Source organism: Emys orbicularis, chromosome 9 (assembly GCF_028017835.1).
Source record: "Emys orbicularis isolate rEmyOrb1 chromosome 9, rEmyOrb1.hap1, whole genome shotgun sequence".
NCBI classification, from domain to species: Eukaryota; Metazoa; Chordata; order Testudines; family Emydidae; genus Emys; species Emys orbicularis.
Genome location: NC_088691.1, coordinates 20,965,757 through 20,992,589, shown reverse-complemented (window position 1 = coordinate 20,992,589; position 26,833 = coordinate 20,965,757). Strand labels below are relative to the sequence as shown.

At 43.1% G+C, this 26,833-nt stretch overlaps 1 protein-coding gene across 1 annotated transcript; it reads right to left on the bottom strand.

The window, feature by feature from the left end:
• Positions 1-9,660: 9,660 nt before the first annotated feature.
• On the bottom strand, positions 9,661-23,228 carry NEXMIF (neurite extension and migration factor). The gene is made up of 3 exons (XM_065410257.1): positions 23,153-23,228; positions 10,405-14,698; positions 9,661-9,811 (listed from the first exon to the last, which is right to left on the bottom strand). The coding sequence occupies exons 1-3, from the start codon at positions 23,226-23,228 to the stop codon at positions 9,661-9,663; spliced, it is 4,521 nt and encodes a 1,506-aa protein (XP_065266329.1).
• Positions 23,229-26,833: the final 3,605 nt, after the last annotated feature.

Below are 26,833 nucleotides of genomic sequence, written 5' to 3'. Positions count from 1 at the left end.
AGAGAAGGCAGTGACCTTGTGTGCCCACAGGAAGATATTTCATATGTGGGGCAGCATGGAAGAAGGCATGACGATAAGGAGCCTACATGAATATAATGGACTATCAAGAGCAAGCAGGGCCGCCTTCTACATCACTACTGTGCTAAACAATGGGTTGGACTTGGGACACTGACACTGAGAACTGAGTGAGACCATTCATAATTATGCTCTGGGATGCATTGCTGATTTGAGGCAAGCATGGCATGGGAGTCTTATGAGGGCAGAGGTCCAAGAGCTCATAGCAGGAATGAGTCTCAAGGCATAGCTGGCATTTAGTGAAGCAGCAATACTCACATTGTTTGGTTGCATTACTGCAGCAGGAACAAATTGGTGTTATCATAGAAAAGGCTTGGGATGGCTCGCACATTTTTCATCCCTCTGTGGGCATGAGGCTTCCATCCTCCCCTTCCATCACAAATGGAAACAATTATCTGTTGACAATGGCTATTTGTTCTGCCTTCGCATATCTGTTGAATAGTCTGAACAAAGGGTGACATAAAATGGATATGGATGTCCATGCAGAGGTTATATTTGCAGTCAGGAAAGAGGGCAGGGTAGTACAGTGTGTTAACACACTAGCCTTTCACTTCTGTTGGCCTCGCTTCAAATTTGGATGCACTCACATATGAAATGAAGCTAATGGGCTCAAGATGTTCTACCAGTATACGCTTTGGCACATACCACGAAAACTTCAAACAATACATTGCTGGGAAAAATGCTTCTGGCAATCTAGAACATGCCAGCAAGCTAAGGGTTAATAAGCAACAGAAAGGTCAGCTACTGCAATCACAGTGTGATGCTGGAGTAAAGCAAAATGTTTGTATTTCCAGAGAGGGCACTGCTGAAAGCTGGGGAAGTGAAACCAAAGCTCACATTTCTGAGCTGGAAGGGTGCTAGAAGCTGGGGCGTCTGCTTAGCTGAAAGCGCCTCAGCACTTCTGCAAACCAATTCATACGCTAGCTGTGACAGTGGTTGCATGACGTTAGCAAACTGGAAATAGGATATTCCCAGGAAAGAGAATCAGAAACTAAAGTGTCCTTGCACAACTTCTGCTTCAGTCACGTGTGTGTGTGTTCACATTCATTCAAAACTCTATGTGTAGTTTAGAAGATGGCTGAGATGTGCCATATGTACATAAACGGCGAGGTTTAGAGTCTGGTTTAAGGGTCCAGTCTGCTGCTGACAGCCCTAATGAATTCAATGGGGGTTAAAGGTGCAGGTCCACAGCCTGAGTGAGCAACTTTCATACTCAGGGTTAGAGCAAGTAGTAGAAGAAAATGTCTGCATAATCATCTGAATTCTAAAGTGAATTTTGATTCAACTCTCTTTATGACCCTTTTGTGTTTATTTGCTGCAGCCACTTGAGCACAGATTCATGCTGTATTGGTTAGTTCAGGGGTCGGCAACGTTTGGCACGTGGCTCGCCAGGGTAAGCACCCTGGCGGGCCGGGCCAGGCCAGTTTATTTACCTGCTGACGCGGCAGGTTCGGCCGATCGCGGCCCCCACTGGCCGCGGTTCGCCGTCCCGGGCCAATGGGGGCGGCGGGAAGCCGCGGCCAGCACATCCCTCGCCCGCGCCGCTTCTCGCCGCCCCCATTGGCCCGGGACGGCGAACCGCAGCCAGTGGGGGCCGCGATCGGCCGAACCTGCCGCGTCAGCAGGTAAATAAACTGGCCCGACCCGCCAGGGTGCTTACCCTGGCGAGCCGCGTGCCAAACGTTGCTGACCCCTGGGTTAGTTTAATAAACCATCCAATCAGGGCATACAAACAATACCACATGATATATGTAATTATCCAACGCAGCTTGAAATTGTGACTATTCAGATCTTGCAAATGCTCTGTAGATGAAGAATTATTCTCTGAGGGTGAAATTCCCCACTGGGGTTCAGGGACAGCACAAGACCTCTCTACGACTTGAGCTGCACAGGGCACTGCTGGTACAGCAGCTCTATATGGGTGCTTAACCACACCCTACGCACACAGCCAGATTAAGGCATAGGCACCACAGGTCCATGCCTACAGCCTGAGCTCCTGGAATCATGGGATTATGTCAGAATCTCAGTTTTCATATATTAAAAAAAAGTAAAGTTTCTTGCCTTCATGGGTGCAGAGAAAATCTCAAAAACATGAGCTGAGAGTAACTAATGCAGCAATGTGTGCCTGAGTCTGCAGACAGTCTGAAATAATAGCTCTCAGGAGAGAGCTGCCCATTATGTGGCTCCAGGCTCCTCCAAAACAGGCAGTGGACAGTTGTCTTGAAGCCATGGATATTTTTTGCTCACAACATACTTTCCCAATCCAAATAAAGTTCTTACAACTCACTCTTCGGAGAAGATACAGGATGCCTGGCTGCTAGGTGGGATTTTAAAGGCCCCATGGGAAAATCTTGAAACCCTGTACTCTCTGGCACATGATCAGAACAATTTTTAAGAGGCAGCATTCTGTCCCAAAATCCTTCAAAAACTGTGGTCAGTGCAAGGACTTTTTATGCAAAAGCAATAGTTAAGAGTCTAGCAGCTAGCTCTCCTAAGGCTCGGACATTCATCCTCCCCCCACAACACAGCAGAGGATGAACATGTACCAGAGAAACTTGGTGTTATTGCTGAATGTCTCACCCATGTCCCTCTTGTGGCTCACAAATCCAGTTGGAAAGATCTAATTTGCTAACACATTTTCCAAATTATTGCAATCAAAATTAAATATTTATAAAAAGAAATTAAATGTGATTTTAAAAGAAAAACCGTTTGTACAAGTGACAGAATACAGACCAAGACATCATCTTTTCACACAGTATTACGGGATCTTTAACTTTTACCTGGACAGCGCTCCCTCCACCCCCATTAGATGGCCAGAATATACTGTGTGTAACATTCCTTCAGCACTTCTAATAGTGCAACACTTCTTCATACTGCACTGTAGCCAGTAGGGGATACAACCCCCCCAGTCTTCTGACTTACAAGTAAAGGTGCTCCCAACTGAGTCACACCAACCCAACATTTAGGCCCTCATCTAGCAAAGCACTTAGATGTGCTTAAGTTTAAGTAAATGAGTTGTCCCAATGAACCTACACACACCCTTAAAGTTAATCACCTGCTCAATTGCTTTGCTGGAATAGGTCCTAGGTGAGGAAAAGGGAAGTAGCGGCAGAGTCTCAGCAGCCATCCCAGCACACCCACAATCCTACTCCGGCTGCCTTCACTGGGGGGTAGCATGGCTGGGGACACTAAACAGCTCAGATAGGGAAGTGCACCTCTGTGCAGCAGATAGCACCTGAAATACTGTCTTGGGGGAGCATATGCTAATCCTTTGCTTGCCCAACTCCCCTGTAAATCTTATGCCTGCTCTCAGCCACAATGCTCGGTGGGTGCTGCATCTCTAGAGCGGGCAGAGGGGGACTTCAATCTTGAAAATGTATCCCCATTTTTAGACCAACTACAAACCTTTTCCAATTTTGATGAACTTTCAAATTTCAAAGAAACTGGGGGAAAAATTCAGAATCTTTATGAATTCTCCGCCCTCCCCCCCCCCCCCCCAACCAGCTCTATGCAGTTCGTCACCACCCTCCCAGCACACTTCTAGGAGCCTTATGGCCCATAGACTTTAACACGAGCCCAGTTAAACTGACCATTAAAAGTTTATAATCAGGAGTGCGCAAGAGACTCCATTACTCATTTCTTTCTAACAATAATGATTTCTAATATTACAATTTCTAATATTCAATAAATGAGTTTAATTTCTTTTTTCATACATGATCTTAAAATGAGATTTTTAATTTTTTTATTTATTCCATAAACAATATAACAAAACTCAGCAAGTTAACAATATGACGTTTTCACCATACAGAGTCAGTCACAAATATTTAAAACCTTTGCAACAAGAACAACAAAACCAAAAATATTACAAGAATAATTTACAAGAGGATCTATAAAACAGCGAAGCGCTCACAAATTTTCCAGTTTCCTTTACACAATATCACTACACTCTTTCACAACATTTCTTTTTATTACAAAATTCCCAACAAAAGTTTAATTTTTTTCTTTGTATTTTGGTTTTTAAAACCAGAAACTTTTAAGTATACATCCTTTTATTAACACCCGGAGGTGCAAAAAAAAGGAAACCTCACACATACAAACACTTCACAGCACTTTTCTAAGAAAAATATACACTTACAAAATATTTTACAAATTGGCACACTTAAAAATATACAAGATTTTGTAGGCGTCTTAGAGTGATCCTTAAGAATTATACTTCAATTGACTCTACAGAGTATTTATAAAGCTTATTCTAAAAGAAAAAAGGCAAATAATTTCCAAATATGTTAAAATTGTAGTGTAAAATGTTAAACAGAAATGGATATGTTACATTCATAAAAAGGGCCATTTACTATTTCTGAAATGCTCAAGGGGGATAAAAGTTATTTTTAGCACCATAAAACAGTAGCAACATACTAAAGAGGTGCCTCTAGTTCTATGGAAGTTAACTTAAGGAGCAGTACATTCAAATCTCTGTAGGCAGCAGTCAAAATGTCTACAGCCAGTGCTGCAGGCAGAGAAACAGAGCATCTCCTTAGATTTCTACCCTGCTTCCCACTGGGAGTAAAAGACAAAAGGAGTTTAACTGGTATCGTTCTTTTTTTATTTTATTTTTAAAAAATCTTCCCTTTGTGCTTTTGAAATGTACATTTTTCTATTGAAGGGCAGCAGTGAATACAAATTTTATTTCTTGTTTCCTTTTGCACCAAGTCTTCAAAGGCTCAGCAAATGTGTCTAGCAACCCAACTATCCTGTAAGATTGAGGGCACCCTCCTTTTTATAGATCCAAATTCTCTTAGATGGCTGTTACTCCATTGTCATTAGTGTCACTTGTTTACCTGAGAAACAGATTTTAAAAGCCTTCCTTCTACCACTGACATTGTACGCTATTTATTTATTTTTTGCATTATTTTACACACTGAAAAGATAAGGACGCACATTCTCAAATAAGATGTCAATGGCTTGAGCCATGCAACTTCCACAAGACTTTCGGGAAGCCGCACAGGAAAAGTCCAGTGCACCAAGTTGAGAAAGTACAGACCAAGGGCCTGATCCTGTACCAACTGAAGTCTAGGGACCTGGTTCTCTGCTCATTTACACCGACTTCAATGGAGTTTTTGACTTACACCACTGTAAAGCTTTGATCCAGCAAAGCAGATAAGAATGCTTTAAGCATGTGACTAGTCCCATGGGACCTGTTATGTTTGGTCAAGTACTTAAAGTTAAGCACGTGCTTAAGTGCTTCACTAGACTGGGGCCTAAGTGAAAGACGACTCTAATCCAATGGGTGCCACTGCTGAAAATGTCTTTATTTTGATTAATGGTAGGTTGAGCTATAATACCAGAAAATAGCAGTAAACTTGACTTTTTAAACAAAAAAGTTACGCCCATGGCAATTGTTTCACAAAGCAAGCAGCATCCAATGGATCCCAACACAATTTTTTCCCCTCTCTGTTCAGGCCCTGATTCAGCAAGATATAAAAGCACATGCCAAAGTTTAAGCACAGGAGTAGCCCTATTGGCTATAATTGGACTATTCACATGGTTAAGTGCATTGCTGAATCGGGGTTCTAATTCTCGATTTTGGTTCCTTATTCAAGAAACACTATGATAAAGGGGGGGGGCACGAGTGGGGGAGAATACATCATTTTATGCTTTCTGATTACGCAAGTTCCCCATTATTAATCTTTTTTGTCTTTACAAAACCTCTATATGCAAGTACAGCTAACAAAACTAGGGACATTGGGGGTTGTAATTTAAAATCAGGTCGTCGTCGGCATTTATTTTGAAAAGAAATATTCCTCATAGTGTATTTATAAAAAGAAAATGGAGAATTTGCCTATAAATGCAGGAGGCACTAGTCCCGCTAGAACCAGGATTAGCAAATGCAGCATTCTCCTCACCTTGACTCTGTCCAGCACAGGGATTTTTCTCACTTCAATTCTTGGAATTGGAATGAGGGCAAATGAAATTGGGCCACATTAAACTGACCCGGTTTATGCCAATCTAAACCAGGCTGATAATGGGAATGGGTCCTTTTAAATTGAGTTGTTTGTCCCTTTATGTATTCTAATTTATCTGATGATTATAATTCACCAAAACTGAAATCTGCCAGAGTTGCAGTACAGTGCATCGTAAGAGAATAAGGATACTATACAATTTATATAGCATCCTTCATGCAAAGGATCATAAAATGCATTTATAGTAAGAGTCAAACAAGATACACTGAAAACAGGGACCTCAAGGCAAGCTGTAAAAGGGAATGGCTTAGTGGCTTGTAGTGAACATCCCACATTGATGAGCCAAAACAAATAAAATAGTGGAACTGTGGAGGAGGCAGATTAAAAGGATGCAGAGTGGAGATGGGAGGGGATATAAAGAGAGGGAATGGTGGAGTGAATCCTTGGAGATGAAAAAATGGCAAGAGGCCAGTTACTGACAGGATCCTGGAGAGGGGACTCTAGCTGCAATATTTTGGACCTTCCAGAATTTTTGAGCGTAGGAATATGCAAGAGGGAAGTGCGCTAATCAGGATAATAGAATAATAAGTGGTGAAGGCAGGAATGAACTTTTTGACAAGGAACAAGATAAAGAGATTATGAAAATGTTCTCGAGGTAGCTTTAGGCAGGCGCACAGAAAAGGTAAACAAGGGTAGAGGACAAAAATTTGGTTCAGGGAGAATTCCAAGATTTCTGGCTTTGGAAGCCAAGTTAAGGGGTTTGTTAGCAGAGGGACAGTGGAGTCACAGGTGGAGCAGGGTCAATGTTTTACCCCAAAGGACTTTTGTTTTTCAGGCATTCAGTGGCAAGGAATGATTGCGCAGTCTAAAGAGTCAAGGAGGCCAGAGAGATGGGAGACAGAAGGCTAAGAGAGTGAGTCAAGGGAGATGGAATCTGCAATTAATATTGTACTGAAATGTATGGTAATTGAGTATTAATGGAGTTTGCAAGATACAATACAATAATTGATATGTTTTATGTACTGTATTCATGTCCTATTGCACATTTCTCAAATGCCATAAATATTGCTGTATGTTTCAGTTCCATGTACCTTATTATGAGTCACATAATTGTATGTTAAACACACGTAACACAATGAAAACCAACAGAAATGTGCTTTCAAATGGCAGGTCTGAGTCAAAGAGCAGGGAACTGCCATTTCCTAGAACTGGGCCTGACCTGGCTCCATAGGAGCAGCAGCCTAAACATCTAAAATAGCAGTGATCGCAGGTTCCTACCCCTCCCACCCACCATGTGCAGAACGGGAAACAGCTCTAGAAAATCTTAGTTAGCAACCCTTATTTTATAGAGCATTTAATCTCTGATACATAAATACAAAATACAACTGAGACTTTGTAATTACATATGCCTGGACTGCCTCTTCGGGATCCAGATGTGGACCGGACCCGTTGTATGTGAATGTCTCCACCTGTGACATTGATTGAGAGAAAGAGTGCTGCCTCTTCCCACACAGCACCGGGGCCCCATGGATATGGAGAAGGGCAGGGAACTGGCTGTGCTCTGTGACTCCATTCTCTGCCACAGTGGACATCCAAGCAGGAATTAATACTGTTTAACACAGCTCTTAGTTCCCTTCCAGGTTGCTACTATGTAGCCACAAAGGAAGCCAAGCAGTGGAAACATGGCTTCAGCAAAGCCATGCACCTAAGGGTGGGGCCCAGCAGAGCTATCCCTGTAGAGAGCTTTTGCTTTAGCAGTTCTGGGGTCTCTTAGACCTCACTCCCCACTTGCTGGATTTTCTGTGTGATGCTGCACTCTAGCTTGTGTCCCATAAATCAACAGTTACTATGAGATTGCAGAGCTACCATAATCTGATCCAGAGTCACTCACTCCAGGCAGAACTATAATGTTATTTTTCAGGACAAATCAACTAATATGATACTTTCAGAGTAATTACAAAGCTGATTAGTAATTAAGTAAAATAACGTGTTATTAAAGAAATGAGGCTAAACTAAAACCCCAGTATCTGAACAACCCCAAATGCTAAGAGAGTTTGGATCCAGGTCAGAAGTTTGCAACTCAGTCCCATCTCTAATTTTCAATACTAATAAAGTGGGGAATAATTTAATATAAAAATGTATAGCCACCTCCAACTTTGCCATTAATATTACAGAAAAAACCCAGACTATATCAAAAACACTTCCATGTACTGCAAACACAAAGTCTATCCCTATCTACTTTGAAATGCCACCTCAATACTTATGAATATGTTGAGGAAGTGATCTCCTATTAGATTGCTACTAAGGCCCCTCTCCTTGTACCCATAATTTTCTATTGCATAAATATGTGACCTAACCTTACTTTCCTCTGCTCTCATTAGCTCTCAGTTAGCAGGTCTCTTGCATATCAAGGTTTCATAATAAATCAGCAGCAAAATGCACAGGCTCTCAGTTGCACAAGGAAAATAAGTGAATTTTTGTTTTGTTTTCTTCTCTTGAGGGTGAGGGCATGGTGGGGTACAAATAAGGCCTTCTGAAAATACTTTTACCATTCAATACTTATCACTGTCTTAATATAGTCCAATTGTGTATGATCTGGCCTCGATTTGGTGAGATCACAAATATTTCCATTTTCTCTTTTATTATGTACCGAGTCAAAGAAAAAAATTGTTGCACTGAAAATTGTTTTCATTTTAAAATTTCAAACAATATTGGCATTGCAAAGTTAAACACTTAGAAAACACCAAAGCTGTGATATGAGAGCACTTCTGACAGGATCAGCATAAAAATGTTTAAGAAACTTCTCAAATAAAAGTAAATAGCAATAAATGTATGAAATGTAGTAGTTCTAATTTTATAACTATTTTAGCATTTATCCCAGGTTATTATAAAATATATAAAACTGAGATACAAAGTATCAGCAATATAACTTTGCACTTTAAATGATCTTCAGCTACAGGTTTTGCTTTAAGAAAACAGACACTTGAAAAGCAGCTGTTCTGTAGTCTCTAAATGCAGACACTTGAGTCCCTGTCAAACTTACCTTGAGTGATTTTCTGAATTCCTCCAACATTTCAACTTTCTCCTATAATGAAACTCAAAATTTCATCATTATGGTTTTTTTGCTCATGTTTCTAAAGAAAGGACATTAACATTTCTCAGCTTCAGTTTTAAAGTTCTTTTTTTTTTTTTTTTCTTTTTTTTTTTTGTGAGCTTTAAACCACAGGGCAAATCCATGAAATGAGGTAAGTAAATTTGGCACACTTTTAGTTATGTCCATCAAACTTTTGGTAAGTTGTATAAGTGAACAACATCATTTTCACTGTGAGTTACAGGTGCTTCCAAAGGGGGTGGTTAATACATAATCACTGGAATGTTTATAGTAAATCAAAAGGCATAGTTCCAGAAAACACTCACAACCCAATGTTGATAGAGAAGTAAAAATATGTACAATACAGTCACTTGTTCATAGTTTGGCACAATTTTTGTTGTTGTTGTGGGTAATAGTGCATAAACTACTGTACAACAGTATGACTTTTAAAAGTCTTTCACAGAGAATACCAGATTAGGTTTGCTTTCAAAGAATAAATTCCCACAATTTCAAACTCTTCATTTCAGCACTTACATTTCAACATACCACAAGGCATATTTTGAAAGAAACAAACAAAAACCAAAAAAACCAAACATCAAACGTCTTTCTAGAAAAAGGAGTCTCTTCTTCAAACACAGGTAAAACCAAAAATGTTGTTTCTGCTTTAAGAAGAATGTTGTCTGATTCCCTGCAGAAAAATCAAACATTTTATGCCATCTTAGTTAGCTTGTGTGAAGTCACCACAACAGGATCTTATGCTCTAAACTCTGATACAGTAGATGAAGCTTTATGATATAAACAGCAGAGGGGGCTAGAAAGCACTCAAAATTGCCACATGAAGCTCAATTATGAATGAGTTTTCATTTTCAAACTAAAGAGCCTTTAGTTAGATATCTTGGCTTGTGGATGCATAACCTCTTTTTTGTGTTTTGTTTTATACAAAATGTTCAAAAAAAAAGTCTTTCCTTTTCAAAATCATTAAAAAGAGCATGTAATTGTTTTGTTTTTTTTCAATAAATAAGTAATTAAAAACTGAAGAAGCCAAACAGCAGAAAAGAGTAGCCTTGTTAGTTTTTTAACCCCAGCCAAGCCAGAAAATGGGTCATTCTTTTAGGTAGCTTGCAAGTAATAAGTATTTTCATGCACTTAAAAAAAATTGTAAAAGGGGAATGTCTCTTTCATGCAACTCTTGCTTTCAGGAAGGAAAAAATGAGGAACAGCAGGCTTAGCAGGTAGTAGGAAAGTTAAGGGTGCATTCCAGCCAGTTTGGTGCAGCATTACCTCAGTTTTTCAAAAGAAGCTGTCACAGATGGGTCCTTATGGTTCTGTTCACGGTCTGTTCGCTTTACTTTACAGTTCTCATCCCTCAGTGATTTAGAACTTGATTTATGACGGTACAGCTTTTTATGGGTAGGTCCATTATTGCCTAAAGTGCTCAGGTTACTATAGCTTTTATCAAAAAAGGGAGAGTGAATGTCTATATTGTACCCAGTTGAACAGTTGGGGCGACTGGGATCACAAGTTGTGGCTTTGCCATTATTTTTGCTTGAGCCCTTGTTGCTTGACTTGTGATTCTTCGCAGTTCCCGGGGAATTACCATTTCCCTTTTTCTTGGACTCTTGTGATGTCCCTGCCAAAATTTTAAGAGTTTTCAATTTCAGGCTGTTAGATTCAGGCGACCGGAATATATCTGGGACGCTGTTGTGGCCTACAGGCCCCCATAAGGGTTCGATTGAGGCCATCATAAATCTCTGAACATCTGCCATTCCAGATGCAATGTTAGATAAAATATTGGAAGGTTCCTCAAATTCCCTTTGATCATCATCAAGGAGGTTGTTAGTGTTTGCTATGCTAGTTTCGGACCAGCCTGTACTATTGTCTTTTCTTAGTGACCATTCACCAGATAGTCCATTATGCTTCCCTATCTTTACAGAGGTTGGGCTGCGGTGCTGAATGCATTCAGCTAGTGCCTTTGTTGTTGAGGCTGTATTATTTAACTGATTGACTGTCCTGCTGCCAACTGCTTGAGCCTTTTCACCATTGACTCCAGCTGCATTTTTCCCTTTCCTTGTTGACTTGGGAGTCTGCCTGGAATTCTTACTTTGTGGTTTATCAGTTCCTTTGTTAGTTTTAGGAGATTTTTTCCTAGTGTTTTTCTGGGGAGAACTTTGGTTTGTACCTACATTCTTGCTGGATGAACTTTTCCTCTTAGATTTTGACACTTTGCTATTGGTGCTAATTTGACCAGATGGCTCATTAAATGTTGACAAGCATGGACTTTTTTCAAGGAGGCTAACAGAATCTTCATCATTGAACATATGGAACTGAAACTGATGATTATTTAAAGTAAACCCATTATCTGCCTGATCTTGGGTCTGGAGAACCCCACAGTTCCACTTGACCTTATCAGTATTGCTTAGCACAGTCTGAGTGGTCTCCTGAAAACCTTTCAGATTGCCTAGCGATTTGGTATCTGACACGGTTATCTGAGGGGAAAGGTTGGGGGTGTCGGGAGGAGACATTTCCGAAAGCGATGACTGACGGAACTTATCAGGTGTGAAGTTGGAGATGTCTAAAAGGTCCGTAGACTCTTTCAAAGGGGTTATTTCATCTATGCTTTGTTGGATCACTAGCTTGGGACTGCAGTGGGCCAAGAAATCATCATTAATATCATCTTCGCCATCCTTTTCACAAGACTTTAGACTTAAAGAACTGTAATTGCTCGAACTAACTGACAATGAGCCCACTGAATCAAAACTAATGAGTCTGCCATCATCTGTACTTAGTGTACCTCGTTGGAAATGAAAGCGCCCCTCTCCATTATTAAAATGACATGACTGATAAGAATCATCAGACTGCACTTGTTGGTTATCCGGCACATATTTTTTTTGGTATAGCAATTTGCTGCTATTCAGATTTACTTGACTGTATCCAGAGGCTGGGAGGTTGTCTGCTCCTGTTGAGCCACCAAACTCATTTGCTAATGCAGAAGCCTCCCTCATGTCACTTGCAAATTCCTGATGGTTGCTGCTGGCAGCCTTGTTTGCTGGCCACATGCTATTGAAGTTGCTCTGCTCAATTTCTAAGTGGCCAGGTGACTGCTGCAGTTCAGATTCAGAAGGGGGGGACAGCACACAACTCTGGGCTGTCTGCAGAGCAGAGAACTCCTTTTCTGCCTGAACAATGCTGGGGAGGGAATGCTGCTGTTCAGGGGGATGCTGGGTGAAGTATGAGATACCAGTGTTACTTGACAAATCAGAAGCGTCTAACAATGTCTGCAGATACCCACCGGGGATCAGGGGTACATTGGTGGTGATATTAGCAGGTGGTAGAGGCTTGTCCGGAGAGCAAGTGGCTGGCAGGAAAGTAGAATTTTTAGCAACCTTATCCTCATGGCACTCAGAAATATGGGAGCTGTCTGAAGCACAAGGAATATTTTCATCCTTCAAACTAGCTGCTGTGTCCTGATTTTCCAAAGCAGGGGCGATTTCTCCCGTATTTGTGGCAGCTTTGATTTTCTTGCATTTCAACCTGGCTTCACTTTTGAATTTGATTCGGCGTAGCACTTTCCTCTCTGTCCCCTTATATTCCCTGTCCTGCGATTTGTACTTCACTGAGGCAATGCCTGTGATGTCATTTAAATGTAATCCGTTTGCACAGCTGGGGGTAGCGATGGCTAATGTCTGCATCCCTTTCAGGCCTGCATCCTCTTTACTGCTGCAAGGCTGCTTCTGATCAGAGGAACAGGAGCCCAGTTTGTTCACTGATTGCTCAATGGCTTTAATTCTTTGAATCCTGTGCCTGTTTGCTAGTTTGCATTTTCGCTTTCTTGGGTGAGGGAGGAATGAGACATCCGAGCCATTAAGATAGAAATTCTGTTTGTGATAGAGAGATGATCTAAGATAATCCATCCGGCTCTGCTGCCTCTCTTGCCAGAAGCCCTTCAGTGGGGCCAGTTTTTCATACTTGCTGAGCAGTTCCTCACTTAGGGTAACAGTTGTCTCATTGGCATCGACTTTACTAAGCTTCACCAGCATATGCTTCTCCCCTTTAAATCTGTTAATGATGATGTACTTGATGATAACGGGGGGCTCCTTGCGAGAGACTTTTCGCCTTTTCTTTGGGCACCATTCATCGTCATCTTCCTCTTTGGGTCCGTCCGGGAGCCACTCTTTCTTATCCAGAATCTTCTCACTCTCAATGGAATCCACATCGTACAAATAATCATCGCTGTATCGCACTTTCCTCTTTGCCCGCAGCCCATAGTTCTGCTGAATGAAGGAATTGGAATGTTCCCTGGACAGATACCTGCTACAGTCCTTTATATCCCGCAGCACGTCATCCGAGGACTCCGTGCAGGTGCTGTCATCGCTGAACTCCCCAGAGTCCTCTGTGGAATTCACAGAGTCCAAGAAGTGGCTCCTTTTAGAGCCTATATATTGCACCACCTCTGTACTGTTGCAAGTTTTATTTAAGGCAGCTTTCTCCTCCTCCTCCCCGTCCTCCTCCTCTCCATCCTCCTCTTCCTCCCCCCAAATGATGCCCTCTTCGGATTTGAATTGGGAAGGGTCAGCACCACCACCAGCCCCCCTCTTCAGGGTGCTCTTGCTGTCCCTTTTAGTGCAGTTGCCAAACACGCTGGGAAAGAAGTTGAACTGGGCATCCTCTTGCAGGGCGTTGGTCTTCTCCCTCACGTTGTCTTGGAAAGATTCATATCTAATCTTTAAGGAGCAGACGTCACTTCCCAAGGTTGAATCATCATCATCAAACATGTAATTATCCACGTCTTCCTCAGAAAACAGGTTTACAGAAAGCTCATTTTTGGAGCAAAGGTCAAGCAGCTCAATTTTACTTTCACTAATGAAAGATTCGAAATAGCCCCACTCCTGGTTGGGATTTGTTAGCAAAGGTTCCTCACCATTGCATTTGTCTGATAGTAATCCCTCGTAATAATTTTTCTGAGTGGGGTCCTCTGAATCACTGTCAGATTTCTCTGCATCTCTTTTGTCTGCTGCCCTCGATTTATGCATAGGGAAGCTTAAAAGCTGGTCTGAAAGCAGTTGATCCCCATATCTCATGGTTTCTCCTGTGCTCATGCAGTGAATCCCTATATCAGAGACTGAACAGGTGTCATAATCCCTATTTATATCACCCACTTTCAAGCTTATTCCCGGCTCTGCATCAATGCCGTCCTTTGATTCAATAAAGCAGCCTAGACAGGTCCGGCTTGGCTGCATCAAGCAGTCACCAGTCAGAGCTGACATGCCTCCGGGCTCCATAATTGTGAATGGAGCCTTCTCACAATCGCCTGGCAGAGACCAGGAGCTCATGCCCTTTGTAACACAAGATGTAAGAGAAATAGCGTGTGCGGACGAGTCATCTGAAGTGTGCTCAGGTACATCAGTGAGTCTCAGAGGAGAAGGAGGGCTCAACAAACAGGGCTTCTTTGAAGTCAGAGGAGGCAGCACTCGGTGGCACACTTGATTTTCCTTCTGAGCTATTGTCAAGGCTGAAAAAGTAACCGCAGCATCTGCAGCAGTGCAAGGCTTCTCATCACTGTCTGGGTCATGTGATTCTGGAGGAATTGAAAGAAAAAGGGAGAGTGGAAGGGAGGGAAAAAAAGAGAGTTAGTTTAAGAACCTTGGGATTCTGATCTGACTCTTTTCCCCTCCTCTTGCTATGTTTTGGGAGATGACTTTTGCAAACAAATACATTCTTTGAAAAACAGCAGTGTTTTGCTTACAAGACTGCAATGTTTAATTTGTGTAACTAATTGATTTTGTGATGTACAAAAAATACAAACATACTATCCCTTGTAGCCTCCTTGCACATGAACAGGGTTATATTTAAAATACATTGATACTTGTTTGTTTAAAAAAAAAAAAAAAACATGTTGCTAAGTGGATACGGTTATGTCAAATCTGGGTAAAATGTCGGTGGTAACAAAAAAAATCAAAGTTTAATAGAAATGTTCCTATTAACATTTTAAAAAATGGAATTGCAATGGAAATAGGTACTTAAATATTTTGCAGATGTGGGTTGCAAACACATCTGCAAATTGTCAGTGCTCAAGAGTTAGAAAGTTACCCTGAGTTAAAACTGGCATTGTTCAAGCTGAGAGAAATGCAAAACGTAAAACAAATGCTATAAAGAGATCAAAGAAAATTAGATTTTTAAAATTCTTTTCATTTTTGTAATCAATAAGATTCTTTTATAGTGACATAGGTAAGGAATTATTTTAAATAAGATTTTTAACCTGATAGTGTCCCTTTAAAGAAAAAAAAATTATAAATACAGACCTTTCATATCTAGAGAGAATTTAATTTGTTGTATCCTTGAGCAAGCACTGATCTCTGAGTAAGAAGAAAAAAAAAAAATATATATATATATATATACACACACACACACACACACACACACACACACACACACACACACACAAAATGAATGGTCTCTTCTATTAATGTGGAGACAGATTCTGATACCCTTTCTCATGTTCAGTCATCATTTACATCTTAGGTAGGCCCACTGAAATCAAATGGACTACCCAAGGCATAAAGGTCTACTCAATACTAGTGAGGGTGGCAGAATCTGACCCATACGAAAGTACTAAATACAAAAAGACGTAACCGACAATGCGTCTATAAAAAAATTGTGAGTCTAGTGGAAATGGTTCAAAATGCCAAGAAAAGGACAAACACTGTAAAAGGACTTGTGCATATGGAAAGATTTGACATCCATGCAATCTACTATAGTCACCTTTATCAAGAGTATTTATTTTACACTGAAACTGATGAGAAACTAATTTAATGTATTTATGCCAATTTACATTAGCTGAGGATCTAGCCCATAATGTGTTTATGTAAACACCCACAGAGTTATAAAATACAATATAAAGTAAAGAACAAATGTGTTATCGCACTGTTAATGAGGAGAAAACTAGGACACAAAAGTCAAGAAACTCAGAAGATGAAGGTTTTCAAGGCAGCACTAACTCAGGCACATCACACACTTGTGCATTTATTTAGTAACTTATAGGCAAAATTCTGGGGCTGTTGGAAGGTCCACAGTGCAGGGGTCAAGATATGAATCTCCATATCCCCCTGCACTCCCTGCAGACTAGCTCTGCAGTGACTCTGGGTATGTCTACACTTAAAACACTGCAGCGGCGCAAGTGCACTTCAGTGTAGACACTACCTACGTGGATGGGAGGGGTTCTCCCGTCAGCACAGGTAATCCACCTTCCCGAGAGGCAGTAGCCTGGTCAACAGAAGAATTCTTCCATCAACCTAGAGCTGGTCTACACCAGGGCTAGGTCGATATAGCTACATCTCTCAGAGGTGTGGATTTTTCACACCCCTGAGAGACGTAGCTATCCCAAAGTAAATTCCTAGTGCAGACCAGGCCTCGGTCTGCAGGTGCCTTGAGGAAGAAGTATGGCCAGGGGATCTCCCATTCTGTGGATCTATTGATATACAAAAATCTCTAGGGAGATCAGTGGCCTGTGGCTAATATTCCTGCCAACATCCTGCAGTAATGGCCTTAGGAGCGCTGCTAAGCCAACAACTGCAGGATGGGGTTGAGGGTTCTGGACCTCAGGACACGTCTATACTGAAAACTTACATCGGCATAGCTATGTCTCTGACCTAGCCTCCGGTGTAGACAGCACAAGGTCAACAGAGGAATTCTTCCATCAACATAGCTACCGCTTCTTGGGGAGGTGGATTAACTACGGCGACAGGACAACCCCTCCCCCTTTGCCGTTGTGAGGGTCTACACTGATGTGCTATAGTGGCACAGCTGCAGCTGTGAAACTCAGTGTGAAACTGGTATGGGGTCAGAATCAGGCTCAAAGAGCTTAAGGCAGCTCCACACGATTGGCAGTCTTAAGGGTTGAGCCACCTTTAGCTTTAAAGCCGTAAGCAGGTAAGGGCAACCTAAAGCTAAAGTGATTCGGCATGCACCCTGCCTTCCAAGTAACGCTACCTTCGGGGCCCTGTGAAAATGAAAATGTTTTACACACACACAGGCACATTACACTCCACCTTTAAACATATATAGCTTTAAAGCTATTGAACTGACTTGCCTGAAATGTGGTTCACTTTTCCTTTTTTAGAGAGGACTAAAAAACAACTTTGAGTTCCTCACTTGAGCCATTTTGAGTTTGAGGGTGCAAAAATTTCTATTGGATTATATGGGATTATATACGCATCTTTTGGGCCAGCTCCCTTAACTTCAAAACAAATGAACAAATTCAGCTCCAACTTAAAAAAAAAATCAACTTTGAGCTGACAGCATGGAAAATTGAGGCCCAAAGGAATATGTCTGTGAAAGTTACAAGGACATGAACAAGGGGAGTTAAAATGACAACGGGAACTCGGTCTTAAAACATTCACTACCAACTATATAATCTCCTTTTTTTAGATCTACACCTGTAAAAATGAGCTTGTCTCCTGTGAGGTGCAAATCCTGAAAAATGGATTTTCCAGGGACTGTATGGTGCTAAAGTCAAGATCATATTCAGTTAAAAGGTGTATTTACCCAATGGACTGTAATGGCTTCAATGAACAGAGTGGCTGAGAGCCAAGAAGAGCATTTCAGACTTACCTATGGATTTTCTGGCTTTTGTCACAGTTTTTGGTCACAATTTTAACATTATTTCAGTATTTTCTGGTAACATGTTAACTCAAAAGCTGAGTGAAAACACAGTAGCCCAAATACTCATCTACAGCCAAGGAGAGTGCAGTATAGCTGTGGAGAGGGAGGGGTGCAAAAGGGGCCTCCTTTGCACTCCCCAAGTTCTCAGCCTGTTTCATGCCAGGCCAATCCCTACCTGTAAATTAGAGCTACCTAAAGGCTACTCTAAATTACACTGGATGCCAGTGTCCCCAACGGGTCAGTAAAGCAGTGAAGAGGGATTGGTAGGATATAGAGAAGCCCTGGCTACCACCATAATGAACATGCAAACATAAGAACGGCCATACTGGGTCAGACCAATGGTCCATCTAGACCAATATCCTATCTTCTGACAGTGGCCAATGCCAGAGGCTTCAAAGTGAATGAACAGAACAGGGCAATCATCGAATGATCCATCCCCTGTCATCCACTCCCAGCTTCTGGCAGTCAAAGGCTAGTGATACCCAGAGCATGGGATGGCATCCCTAACCATCTTGGCTAATAGCCATTGATGGATCTCTCCTCCATGAACTTATTTAATTCTTTTTTGAACTGTGTTATAGTTTTGGCCTTCACAACATCCCCTGGCAATGAGTTCCATAGGTTGACTGTGTGTTGTGTGAAGAAGTACTTCCTTTTGTTTGTTTTAAACCTGCTGCCCTTCATTTTCATTGGGTGACCCATGGTTCTTGTGAAGGAGTAAATATTACTTCCTTATTCACTTTCTCCACGCCATCCATGATTTTATATACCTCTATCATATCCCCCCTTAATCGTCTCTTTTCCAAGCTGAAAAGTCGCTCCTCATATGGAAGCTGTTCCACACCCTTAATCATTTTTATTGCCTTTCTCTGTACCATTTCCAATTCTAATACATCTTTTTTGAGATGGTGCAAACAGAACTACACACAGTATTCAAGGTGTGGGCATACCATGGATTTTTATAGTGGCATTATGATATTTTCTATCGTATTATCTATCCCTTTCCTAATGATTCCTAACATTCTGTTAGCTTTTTTGACTGCTGCTGTATATTGAGCATATGTTTTCAGAGAACTATCTACAATGACTCCAAAATCTTTTTTAAGTGGTAACAGCTAATTTAGATCCCATCATTTTGTGCGTGTAGTTGGGATTCTGTTTTCCAATGCACATTACTTTGCATTTATCAACAGAGCCCTGCAAATCTGTGGATATCCGCAGACTATGTTTGCGGATCGCAGATCAGATGTGGATCCAAATGCGCAGGGCTCTGTTTATCAACACTGAATTTCATCTGCCATTTTGTTGCCCAGTCACCCAGTTTTGTGAGATTCCTTTGTAACTCTTCACAGTCATCTTTGGACTTAACTATCTTGAGTAATTTTGTATCATCTGCAAATTTTGCCACCCCATTGTTTACCCCTTTTTCCAGATCATTTATGAATATACTGAACAGCCCTGGTCCCAATACAGATCCTTGGGGGACCCCGCTATTTACCTCTCTCAACTGTGAGACCTGACCATTTATTCCCACTCTTTATTTCCTACCTTCTGAACAGTTACTGATCCATGACAGGACCTTCCCTCCTATCCCAAGACTGCTTACATTGCTTAAGAGCCTTCGGTGAGGAATATTGTCAAAGGCTTTTTGAAAGTCCAATCACCTGGTACAGAAGCTGATTTAAATGGTGAAAAGTTACATACAACACGTATTAGTCCTGCAATTTCATATCTGAGTTCCTTCAGAAGGGAGATGATGATGGCATAAGCACTGCCATGCTGACTCTAAGTCACAATCCCCTACACCAGGGGTGCCCAACCTGAGCCTGAGAAGGAGCCAGAATTTACCAGTGTAAATTGCCAAAGAACCACAGTAATACATCAGCTTCCCCAGCGCCTTCCACCCACCGGCAGCCCCGCTGATCAGCGCCTCCCCCTCCCTCCCTGCATCTCCTGATCAGCTGTTTCGTGGTGTGCAGGAGGCTCTGGAGGATGGGGGGAGGAGTGAGGGCATAGCAGGCTCAGGGGAGGGGGCAGGAAGGGGTGGAGTGTGGGCAGGGCCTGTGGCAGAGCCAGGGGTTGAGCAGTGAGCACCCCCCGGCACACTGGAAAGTTGGCGCCTGCAGCTCCAGCCCAGGCGTTGGTGCCTATACAAGGAGCCGCATATTCACTTCTGAAGAGCCGCATGTGGCTCCGGAGCCACAGGTTGGCCACCCCTGCCCTACACTATAGTGATCCTCACATAGCCAGAGACACTGCTGTCAGCACATAACCTGCTTTGGGTTCAGCATCAAGTGACTGCACAGCATGGGAAGATCTGGGCCAAAAGCTTTAGAAAATTCACTACTATACTACAGTGTTTAATTAAGACATTTTCCTATTTCTGTTTGTTTAACTGCATTTCATGGAAGTGGTATCAGATTCTACAAATCAAATCAGTTTCTATTGACAAGGTAACCATTGATTCTGTTTGGTAGCAGTAGATTAGGCACAGGCATAATGGCCAGGAAATCTCTTCGTAGCTCTAGCAACTGTCACCCACTATTACTTTACAGACTGTTTGCATGTATCTGATAAAGAATAAGATTGGCTGAAACTGACAGATATATTCTGAATTCTGTCATGCTAGAAATCACAAATGTGTGTTTCATTTCTCACTACTCTATCAGGTAACACCAGTGCTGTTCACCTATACATCTGGATTTACTTTGGATTTATATCTGTGGGGAAGAGAACAGAATTTGCACCTACAGGCTTTTGCTATAATACAACTACCAAATTCATTTTGATAGGGTACAAGGATCTGAGCCTACAACACCACACAGGATTGGGCCCTCAAAGATCCAATATGATCAAATATCAACAGTCAGTAGAATTGAAAGGCTAATAATTTTAAACAGAAACATGCAATTAACCATGTATGTTTAAATACATTTTAGAGATGCTGCAAAGAATGAAAATGCCAGTTTTTGTCGCAGTGCTAGGAACTTGAAAACTAAATAACTTCAGCAAATGCTCAGAGGAATTTTAATTTGAATCACAGAATCATAGAACTGGAAGGGACCTCAAGAGGAGATTCTACACCAGGGGCGGGCAAACTTTTTGGCCTGAGGGCCACATCGGGTTTCCGAAATTGTATGGAGGGTCGGTTAGGGGAGGCTGTGCCTCCCCAAACAGTCAGGCATGGCCCAGCCCCCGCCCCCTATACAACCCCCCCCTGCTTCTCGCCCCCTGATGGCCCCCCCATTCCCTGTCCCCTGACAGCCCCCCTGGGACCCCTGGCCCATCCACCCCTCCCTGTCCCCTGACCGCCCCCGGCACCCCTACCCCTGACTGCCCCCCGCCGCCCCATCCAACCCTCCTCTCCTTCCTGACTGCCCCCCCGGGACTCCTGCCCCCATTCTACCCCCCTGTTCCCCGCCCTCTGACCCCTATCCATACCCCTGATCACCACGCCTAACTCCCCTGCCCTCTATCCAACTCCCATGCTCCCTGCCCCCTTACCGCACTGCCTGGAGCACCGGTGGCTGGCGGTGCTACAGCCGCACCACCCAGAGCACAAGGACAGTCAGCCATGCTGCCCGGCTGGAGCCAGCCACGCCACCGCGCAGCACAGAGCACCGGGTCAGGCTGTGGCTCTGCTGCTGCGCTGCCCGGCCCGGCAAGAGCTCGCAGCCCCACCACCCAGAGTATTGCGCCGGTGGCGCAGTGAGCTGAGGCTGCGGGGGAGGGGGAACAGCAGGGGAGGGGCCGGGGGCGAGCCTCCCAGGTCAGGAGCTCAGGGGCCGGGCAGGAGGGTCCCATGGGCCGGATGTGGCCCGCATGCTGTAGTATGCCCACCTCTGGTCTACAACCTCCCTAGGCAATTTATTCCAGTGCTTCACCACCCTGACGGTTGGGAAGTTTTTCCTAATGTCCAACCTAAACTGCCCTTGCTGCAATTTAAGCCCATTGCTTCTTGTCCTATCCTCAGAGGTTAAGAAAAACAATTTTTCTTCCTTCTCCTTGTAACAAGCTTTTACATACTTTAAAACTGTTATGTCTCCTCTCGGTCTTCTCTTTTCCAGACTAAACAAACCCAATTTTTTCACTCTTGCCTCATAGGTCATGTTTTCTAGACCTTTAATAATTTTTGTTGCTCTTCTCTGGACTCTCTCCAATTTGTCCACATCCTTCCTGAAATGTAGCGCCCAGAACTGGACACAATACTCCAGTTGAGGCCTAATCAGCATAGAATAAAGCAGAAGAATTACTTCTCGTGTCTTGCTTACAACACTCCTGCTAATACATCCCAGAATGATGTTTGCTTTTTTTGCAACAGTGTTACACTGTTGACTCATATTTAGCTTGTGGTCCACTATGACCCCCCAGATCCCTTTCCGCAGTACTCCTTTCTAGGCAGTCATTTCCCATTTTGTATGTGTGCAACTGATTGTTCCTTCCTAAATGGAGTACTTTGCATTTGTCTTTATTGAATTTCATCCTATTTACTTCAGACCATTTCTCCAGATCATTTTGAATGTTAATCCTATCCTCCAAAGCACTTGCAACCCCTCCCAGTTTGGTATGATCTGCAAACTTTATAAGTGTACTCTCTATATCATTATCTAAATCATTGATGAAGATCTTGAACAGAACCGGACCCAGAACCGATCCATGCAGGACCCCACTAGTTATGCCCTTCCAGCCTGACTGAACCACTGATAACTACTCTCTGGGAACGGTTTTCCAACCAATTATGCACCCACCTTATAGAAGCTCCATCAGGTTTGCAGGCAAGCATAGCACTGAAGAAGATTTTAATTAGTTATTGCTTTTGAAAGCAACTATGGAGCAGTTGAAAATGACCAAAGACAAAGCTAGATACAGGAAATTTTGGGCATGTTCCTGAAAGATGCCAATCATTTTCCACTGATTTCAATGGGAGTTGAAATTACTCAGCAGGTCTCAGGATCATGACTTTACCAGTAGCATGTGTTTATGCCCAGAAGAGGTGCCTAGAATTCTAATGTGACCTTGGGACAGCAAGTTGGAGGGGCCATGCTGCCAAAATGGTCACAACAGCATGTGCAGTAACAAAAAACAATAAACTCCAAAAAAAAAAAAAAAAAAAAAAAAAAATCACAATTCAGATCTATGTGTGTGTGGGCATGCACATATGTGTGGGGGAAAAAGCAGCAGTTGTTGCTTAGGGTTTAAAAACTGAAGATTCATAGCTGCAGCAACATATTTGCACAAAATATCCATCTGCCCCACTGCTCTACATTTTGAAGATGTCTGCAAAACTCAGAAATTAAATACATGAACTAGGAAAATAGGTTGGCTTGATGTTATCACTGCTGCTTCATGTGCTGTAATTAGGTTTCCTTACCATTTTCTTTCACCCCATTAATCAGGATAGTTTCATGGTCTTCTGAGGCACAATCCTTATCTTGTTGGTCATCCATCAATTTAACCTCTTATTGTTCATTCCATGCCCCGCTGCATCTGGCCAACCTGTACATTTCCAAAAACATAATTACAGTCATTAAAATTCCTGAAATAAGCTCACAGAACTGTGAATAAAAGAAAAAAGCATTACACACACCTACTAACCCTGTTTAGGAGGACAAACACTATTTATTATAACAAAGTAGCTATCATATTTTCACTCTTCTACTCCAAAGCTCCCCCAGTCCAATGTATTTCAATGGAGTTAAAAAGAGATGTCTCCATTTTCTTCCCAAAGAACAACAAGCATCAGTAACACAATGTCTTTGCATTTGTTGAGGAATTTTTCACTACCATCAAGAATTTTACTTCAGTGCAAATCCAAATTTCAGTGGCTCCCCGGAGAGGATAACTTGGTTAAAATGAGACTCCCAGCTTATGGACACCGACACCATTCCCAGCACCTGTGCTGTGGCTGCCAAAATGTTTCATTCAGTGGGCCAGGGAGCCCAGTAAAAGATCTATTGACATATTTTAATCAAAGAGGTTCCCCATATTTTTTGTAAAATTTCCCAGTCATAAACTATGCATCATTTGGAGTATTTGCATGTAACTTTAGGAAGATTAACTTTTAAGTATGACAGATGCTCTACATTTTTCAGTTACAGGCTGCTTAATAATGTCGCCTGCCTGTTAAACATGCGTTCAGGAGATACACAGTCTAAAGTAGTAAGTGGGCCAGCTTGACTTCTTTGGAATGGGCCGCTTGCTGTGTGAGGAATCTTTGGTGGGAGGAGTACTGCAGTTTGGTAAGGAGCTTAAACACATCATAGACTGACATTAAACAAATCCATTCTGTCCATCTTTTGTGGTTTTCCGGGTGGAAGAAATGTGCAATGATCATTCATTTCAAATAACCACAGATTAGGGTTGCCAACTTTCTAATCGCACAAAACCGAACACCCCTGTCCCACCCCTTTCCTGAGGCCACACCTTTTCCTGAGGCTCCATCTCCTGTCCCACCCCTTCCCTGAAGCCCCGCCACCACTCACTACATTCCCCCTCCCTCAGTGGCTTGCTCTCCCCCACCCTCACTTTCACTGGGCTGGGGCAGGGGTTTGGGGTGCAGGAGGGGTATGGGCTCTGGGCTGGGGATGAGGCATTTGGGGTGCAGGAGGGGGCTCTGGGTTTGGGGCAGGGGCTCAGGGATGGGGCAGGGGGTTGGGGTGCGGGTTTACCTCGGGCAGCTCCCAATCAGCGGCGCAGCAAGGCTAAGGCAGGCTCCCTGCCTGTCCTGGCTCTGCACAGTGACCCGGAAGCGGCCAGCAGGTCCGGCTCCTAGGTGGAGATGCGCAAGTGGCTCTGCCCACGGCTCTCACCTGCAGGCACCACTCCCACAGCTCCCATTGGCCATGGTTCCCAGCCAATGGGAGTGCCGAGCTGGTGCTTGGGGCGGGGGCAGCGTGCAGAGCCCCGTGACCCCCCCTGCCTAGGAGCCAGACCTGCTGGCTGCTTCCGGGGCGCAGCGCGGTGCCAGGACAGGTAGGGACTAGCCTTCCTTAGACCCACAGCACCACCGACTGGACTTTTAACTGGACTGGAGCTGCCAGGATCCCTTTTCAACTGGGCGTTGCAGTCCAAAACCGGACACCAGGCAACCCTACCGCAGGTGAGTATAGTTGGATGACTGCACATTCGGCTATCCACACCTCACATATTTGAACTGCTTGCTTGCTCATTTCAAAGCACCACAAATATGTATGTGCGTGTGGATGATCTCACATTCTGATCAGGTATTTGGAATGCTGCACACTGTAATAAATACCCCTATTTATTTGAATCTGCCATCATCTCTGGTGTGTAGTGGTGATTCTCTAACTTGCACAGGGGCCAGTCAGCACAGGATGGAGAAGCTGAAGCCAGCTCCCTGACAGCTAACCTCCACCCCGTCTGAGTACATTTGTCATTCACACTGCACACCACATTTCTCCAGAAAGAAAACACCGATCCAAACACAAAGCACTGGCAAGCTTGGACAGCATGATTCCAGGCCTTTTTTAAAAAGACCCCACTACCCCCACTGGGATTTAATTTAGGTGAGTACACGAACGACCATAAGAATGTTTTCTTAAAACATTCCCACACCAAAATTGGGAAGGTTTCCCCACACATTTGTTTCCTGCAGTTTTATTCTATATCTTCCCATTGGCCCTACTAATGAGCTGTATGTAAGCTGCAGGCCATTGAATTGAGAAGTAAGATAACAATGCAACATCTGAAACTGATTCTCCTATTTAAACTTTCCATCAGTTGTTCTCCAAATCAGATCATCAAAAAAATCCAAAATGTGCTTTTTTTCTGTTTTGTAAACCAAGGGGATGCTCAACAAGGCTTATGCAGACTGGTATTCCTGGAGCGGAGGTAGCTCTCTCCAAAGACAGAATGTGGACAGACATGAAAGCAATATTCCTGAGGTCAAGTTCTGTTGGACAGGCTCAGTGTTACTGTCTCACAAAGAATGTTCTCTAAATAGTATTAATCTCTCACAGCCTCTCTCTGTCCTATAGGCAATAATGATATTGCAATGTATATAGAATCTTATTGTGTAGAAAAATCCTTTGATCAGTTTCCTTCAAGGAAGCACTTGTTCCTTTTCCTATAAACTTAACAGAAAGCATGGCTAAAATCTACATTTACTTATTTTGCAGGGGCTGAAATCAAACCTAAGGCAGAGGAAGGAACACCCCCAAATTATAAGATTAAAATATCTGGACTACTTTCTACATTTGTCACCTACCAGGTAATCTGAAGGCCTAAAGTGCTAGCTGTGTTATCAGTTACTATACATGTGGAGCCTGATTCTGCTCCCACTAGTATTAGTTTTACACTGGTAAACTCCATTGACTTCAACTGAAATGCTACTGAGTTACGCATGTGTGAGAGCAGAATTTGTCCACTTGCTTAATTCCTCGTGAAGGTGCCACAGTGTATTTTGCTTCTCCTCTACTAGACTCAGTGAGGCACTTGAGTGTCCTTGACAGATATACACATGGAGAGGACCTTCTCGGACTGGGAGGGTCAGCCACGTCTTTGCTCCAAGGCTCCAGTGTCCCAGTAGGGGAAATGGGCAGGCTAGTGGCAGGAGCAGGCATGCCAGGGTGAGGCAAAGGAAGCACCTCTTTCCCAGCCAGCTCTTGGTCCCACAGTGATTCACCAGAAACATATCAGATCGCCTGGGATTGTGTGATCTTGTCTGTGGAAACCCCAGTTCTGCTCGGAGTCCTTGGCTGATGATTGGGCAGGAGGCTGCCCAGTGCTAGAGCTGGTTCAGGGGCAAAGGGCCTCTGCACAGATGGCCCTGATCTCTTGTAGATCTTTGGGGATTCTCCAGGTTCACTGCAGGGCCCTGTGGCCTGTTCCACAAAGGGCAAAACCTGCTCCCTCAAATGACTGACTGGGGACAAATAATGCAATGGGATATTTGGAGAGATTTCCCCCTCCTCCCGCCGAGGCCCCTCCAGCAGGTTTTACAATGGGAGGAGGGGTGATCTGGCTCACAGTATTTTCAGGCACAGCAGTGCTGGTCTCGGGGATGTCTTGCAAGTGCGTACAGTGGATGAAG